The sequence below is a fragment of the Eurypyga helias genome, unplaced genomic scaffold (assembly GCF_000690775.1).
Source record: "Eurypyga helias isolate BGI_N326 unplaced genomic scaffold, ASM69077v1 scaffold15313, whole genome shotgun sequence".
NCBI classification, from domain to species: domain Eukaryota; kingdom Metazoa; phylum Chordata; class Aves; order Eurypygiformes; family Eurypygidae; genus Eurypyga; species Eurypyga helias.
This window is the reverse complement of record NW_010239369.1, coordinates 12,270-17,977: the sequence shown is the minus strand read 5'-3', so window position 1 is coordinate 17,977 and position 5,708 is coordinate 12,270. Positions and strand designations below refer to the sequence as shown.

The window sequence follows — 5,708 nt, the reverse complement described above, 5'->3', positions numbered from 1 at the left end:
AATAGAGCTGGATCTCATTCCAGATACTGTGACGTGAACTCTTGGCTGATGAACAGAAGTGAAAGCCCTGCTTCCTGCTGCTGCATTAGTGTAGACTGATGTGGGAGATAAATGTACACCTTGAGTGTCAAGGGAGCAGAATAGGTCTGGCTGTGACTTCATGTGCAGGTATTAAAGAACTTTATTACAAGGTTCTTGTACTTCATTGTGTCTTATAGTAACTTCTTTAACTTTTTCTTTTCAGCCACCAAAGTTCTTGGCACAGTCAAGTGGTTCAATGTCAGAAATGGATATGGCTTTATCAATAGGTATGTTTACATTATGATAGGCATAGCTACACTTTACTGAGACTCATGGTACAGATAACATGCTGAGACTCATGGTACAGATAACATGCCATGCATTAGTAATTTCAGCAGAGGCCTGAACACCTGACTACAAGTTCATGAGGTTGATAGTCAGATTGAGCAGGCATTCAAAAAACTCTTATCTCGGGGGATTTCCCTTCCCCCCTTATCCTCAATCGAAGATTGACCCTTTCTGTTTGTTTTTTCCCCATACACACAGACTCATTACAAATTTGGTCTGTTGCTTATTTCTCATGTTTACCTGTACTACGCCTTTAATGGCCCATATGTTCTCTCATGACTGCCTGTCTTTTAAAAAAGTGCAAGTAAGGTGGGAGGATGAGGGGGTAACAATTCAAGTGTTAACTGATAGGTCAAAACACCTACTCTAAATACACACTGAGATTCTCTGATATCATCTAACTGAAGATAACCCACGCCTGGGTTCGCAGAAATTCTCTCTTTGTATCTTTTTTCTCTTATTCTGTGAACATGATCAAACTGCTGAATGGCATTGATAATCCAAATAGCTGTAAGGGATACTGATCACATTCCAACCCGAAGTGCACAAGAACAACACTTCAAGTTACTGGAGATAACTTTGGCATTTAAGGCTGAAATAACCATGTGGTTGAGGGGCTTAAATGTCTTGTGTGCTTCATGAAAAACGAAGCTCCTGCATGATGATTGCTTGTTTTGCAAAGGACATACCTGGCAAGTTATTTTGTCCTGAAAGTCCTTGGAGTGCTACATAGCAGGTAGGTTTGGGTAAGTTATATGCTGTAGAAAGGGGAGAAGAGCCCTGTTTCATGCATCTGAAGCCAGTTCTGGTACAGTATTAATCTCAGTCCCTAGAGACTATTATCCAGTGTGATGTAAGCTTGAAAGAAAAGCCTGGATTAGGAAGTACTTCAAGTCTCCCATAGCAGTTGATGCAAGATCCTTCAGCTGGATATGGTGGAGTAACTTCTTAGCTTTCTTCTAAACTGAAGTCTCGTATTATTTCAGTCAGGCATGACAAGTTTTGCATTATGCATTATCTTCACAAACTCTTTGACCCACCTGTTACCTGTGCAGAGAAGGAATTGAGTGATCAGACAGCAGGGTCTGGGCTCTTTCTGTAGTATGGGGATAGATAATCAGGGTCTCAGACCTGTCTTCATGTTTGTCATGCAGAAGCCTGAACTGGCTGGCCTGATCCAGACAACCTTATGTTTGTGTCTGGGTGCCCCTCCAATGGACTCTTCTAACACCTCTTATGCACAGTTGCTTTGAGTTTCACTGAAAGGAGAGCTCTGTTAACAGCTGTGGCCAGTCCTGTTGATAGTCTTGCTTGACCTCTGGGATAACAGCTCAGGTTGCAGCCCTTGTGGAAGTCTTTTGAGGGGAGGTGGAATAGTGAAAGGCGTGCAGGCCAGGCATTAACTCAGCCCTCTGTCAAAACAAAATACTGAACTTCTGCCCAGAAGATTAGAGAACGTCCCCCTGTCTCCTCGCCCATCTGAAGGGTGGGGAGTCCCTTCTGATATTAAGCATATGACCCTGGAAATTCAGAGCAGGGTCTTGGTAGCACAGACTTAAGCAGAATGTATGTAATCTGGGGGTTGTACTACAGGCTGGGGGAAGGAAGGTTTCACTTGAAGTCAGGGGTTTTTATTTAAGTCTTAGTCTAAACTCTTACTTCTTATTTTCTCTTTGCAGAAATGATACCAAAGAAGACGTGTTTGTTCATCAGGTAAGACAGCAGTAATTGTACTTTGAGATGTGCATATTGGTAGGTTTGTAATGCAGTTTCCTGAAACAGCCACCCAATTTTCTGGCTTCCTAGAATATTTGCCAAATACCTTGAATGGATGTGTATGGTGTAGTTTTTATGGAGGAATATTAGGGTATGTTTTCTTCTCTCTGGAGTTATAACTGTAGCAGGAGGTATTACAACCCTTCATGCTTCTTTTGTCCCTCTGATCTGAGCACGAAAGGCTGCCTTTTTTTTTTGGTGTGGTTTGGTTTTGTTTGTTTGTCCCTTCCCTGTTTTATAAATACCTTGCTACTTACAGTCTGTCCTTACACACACACACCCCAGTCTCCATTTCCTTGTGCACTATGTGTCTTCTGTTTCTTCCTACCCTCTTCATTCGCAGGTCTGTTCTATCTGCCCTCCCTGGTATTGGAGGGAAAGTGATCTAGTTTGGCTCTTGACCAGCCTGGGTTGCCATCAGCTGTTGCTGTATGAGGCAGCTGTTCTTAGGCAGAAGAGGAAGGCTGTGTGCCAAGTGTGCCCAAGCAGAGAGAGGTTACCCAGCAGCTTGTCATTGGTTAACTTTTCCTTGAACTGTCAGTAGGCTGTTCTAAGTTTATACTGTGACTGTCAGGTCACAGGCAACTCATGGGAAGACAGAGGATGCTGTCTCCATGCTGATATAAACTGATTAGTTGGCTTAGATCTGGTTTTGCACTGAGACATTTTTAATTCCACAAAATAGAAATACTGCCCCTGGAGCTTGTCCCATATGAGATGTCTGCAGGCCCATGTGATTCTTAAAAGTATGAGCTTTCTCTGGCATAAGTGGCAGTATTTCCATCAAAAGTAACCTGTACTTGGAGTTGGTCACAGAGAATGACTCTGTGTGCGTGTGTAGTTGTGTTAAACATGCTGGTCAACATCAGGAGTTCATTTAGGTTTAGACCTGTTATCCTTAAAACAGAGGAGTTTGGGAGGGAGAAAGTATCACACTTTTAACGAGTGAAGATGTCAAAGTGTGCACAGTACGCATTCCCAGTTCAGTTGGTGGGCTGAGAGCAAGAGCTGTCAGTGCATGTACCGATTTCCAATGGTTGCCTTAATGAATGCTCCTTCCTTAATGAAGTGTGTTGTGTACATGCTGATACAGATGCTCCATCTGTGGCCCGATGGGAACGTGTCCAGAAGGAAGGTGGGAAGAATTCTAGTAGCAGAAATATGTTCTGGATAGGCAGCGCTGTTAAACTACCTCGAAGACAAATTGAGGTCTCTCGAGACCTGTGAGAAGGTATCCTGGAAAGTGGTTGCGGTGTTGATGACAGAGATAACACAGGTCAGTTGTTACTCTGCTTGGGAAGTCTGCCTGCAGAGACCCGAAGAGTGAAGGCCCACAGCAAGCTAGTACTATCTGTGCTGTTTTGTCTACTTTGCCTGCAGGAATTAATCACCCAGATGTGTGTGTGTGTGTGTAACTTACTACTTCAGGCACAGCAGATGAGAGATGAGTACTGAGCCAAACTGGCTTGATGTTTGAGAAGTACCACATCATGTGCAAGCTTGCACCTGATTAACCCTGTTGGCAGGCTGTGTGTGGCTTCCAGCTCTGGCCTGGGTTGGCTGCAGTCAGGTGTTCCTCAACTCTTCCATCTTGAGCTGTTCCCGTAAGCGAATGCTCACTACCACAGCCTGGGGCTTTCTGGCTGGAGCTTCCTCCAGAATTTGGCTCCACAGGGCCGACAGAGAGGCAAATCCACTGAGTAAGCAGACATCCTGCTGGGAGCTCAGGCTCCTCAGTTAGTGCCAGTTCTGCCCCTCCTCCCCACACCCATCCCGGGAGGGGCTGGATTACATGCCTAATCCCTTCAGAGTAAGGCTGACCTAGTTGAATAGATACAGCCCCCTCCCTGCCTCCCCAGCACGCATCCACAGTGGGGAGGGAACAGGCCGATCTCATGATTGGAATGGGGGTTAATGCTTGGTGTCTGGCCATTGGATGCTATTTATAAACCTAGTACAGATTAAAATGCTTTCCTCTTTAGGGCATGCATGGCTTGCTTTAATTAACCCTTTGTCTTGCAGGGGATCCAAGCAGTGTTTTGGGGAAGGGCAAATCCTCACCTCCTTTGTCTTGCTTGCATCCTTGTCCGTTGGTTTTTGAAAGGTGCTACCTAGGGCACAGTTGGTTAGAGGTCGTGTGAGCAATGGTGATCAGCCCACCTTGTGGTGTGGAGTGTCTCTGGGGAGGGAGGAGGGTCTTTCGGTTTAACACCCTTCTAAGTATCAGTAACCAGAGAAATCCAGTTTAATTGGGCATAGTTTGAATCAACAGGCAGTGAGGAGGAGTTAACCTCTTCTACTGTACAGGACTTCATTGTTCTTCACTGGATGGTATTCACTGTGCACAGCTTGGTGTATGTGCACCAGTAACTGGTGTAACACATTTTGGCTGTTGCTGTGACAACGCTGCACATGCACATGATGTGGTTGGTGATAGCATGAGGATATGGGAAGAATGCTTCCTGACAAAGTACTGAACTAGCTCTGAAGACTCTTATACCAGTTCATCAGTGTCCCCTTGGGAAAGGCTCTGTCTTAATTGTTGAGTGCTGTCTGTGTTAACACAAAACATCTGTTGAATCAAAGCAGCTGGAACCTACTGGATGCTGGTGAACAGTAATAGGGAGGGTAGTGCTTGCTCGCCCCTGTGGATACATGGAGCAAAAGTCTTTATCAAGCTTGTTGGAGCTTTGGCTTGTTAGAAGCTTATTTCAGCAGTGTTTACCTGCAGCTGAAGTAGGAAGTTGTAAAGCAGTATAGCTTCTTCCCTGAATTCTAGGACTTACTCAAAATTGTTCCTGGTTGCCTTTATAAAACAAACCCTTCGCCTACTGCCTGGCAGTCTCTGTCTCCTACTGGCAGGTCATTCAAATACAAAGCTGCGTTTTCAAGTTTCTGTCCCTAAAGCTGGAACAGAACATGTGGAATCCTAGTGAATTTATCTTCCTCCCTTCTTGGAGGATGTTTGAGGAGCTTGATTAATCTTAAGTACACCCTCTGCTGAAAAGAAATCTGGTGGTCCGTCCTTCCTCTGCACTTAGGAGGAAGGAGGAGTTTGAAATACAGCTTGTGTTCTGCGTATGATGGAGCTGTCCAGTCTTAACGGAGATCTTCAGTTGTTTCAGTACAAGTGGTTGGGAAAGAATTAAACCCTTTATCTGCAGTGAAGATAATGATTTTGGTATTGGTATATAGCATGTATGAAGAAGCTAGCACTTCCAGCTAATTTCTAAAGGTCAGTTACACTAATAGGTCAGTGTAAAGTGAACAAATGGTGGGAGTCTCTGCTTTGTAAAGCAGTTAGCAAAAGAATTCACTTGAGCAGCTCATTCTCTTCCTCTGTCAAAATAAAACCCTGCTCTTGAGTTGTTTATGTTTTGATAGCAGTCATATGTACATTCTTGCATTCTTTCTTAAGCTGTTCAGGGATGTTGCAGGGTACGGGGAAAGGTGTGGCTAGATGTAGGGCTAAAAGGACATGCTGGCCTAGTGCCTAAAACACAAAGGGGACTGTATTCAGCAATAATGAGAATGCTTTCCCTAAACTGGCCAAGCTCAACGTT

The 5,708-nt window shown here is 44.5% G+C and overlaps 1 protein-coding gene across 1 annotated transcript in view; it reads left to right on the top strand.

Moving 5' to 3' along the window:
• Positions 1–244: 244 nt before the first annotated feature.
• The window catches only part of LOC104506986 (Y-box-binding protein 3-like), a gene marked incomplete at both ends in the record, with an annotated part of 14,335 nt that continues 8,871 nt past the window's right edge, over positions 245–5,708 (top strand). Inside the window, 2 exons of the mRNA XM_010148135.1 lie at positions 245–308; positions 2,049–2,082. Coding sequence (XP_010146437.1) covers positions 245–308; positions 2,049–2,082 — 98 coding nt within the window. The remainder of the gene's footprint in view (positions 309–2,048; positions 2,083–5,708) is intronic.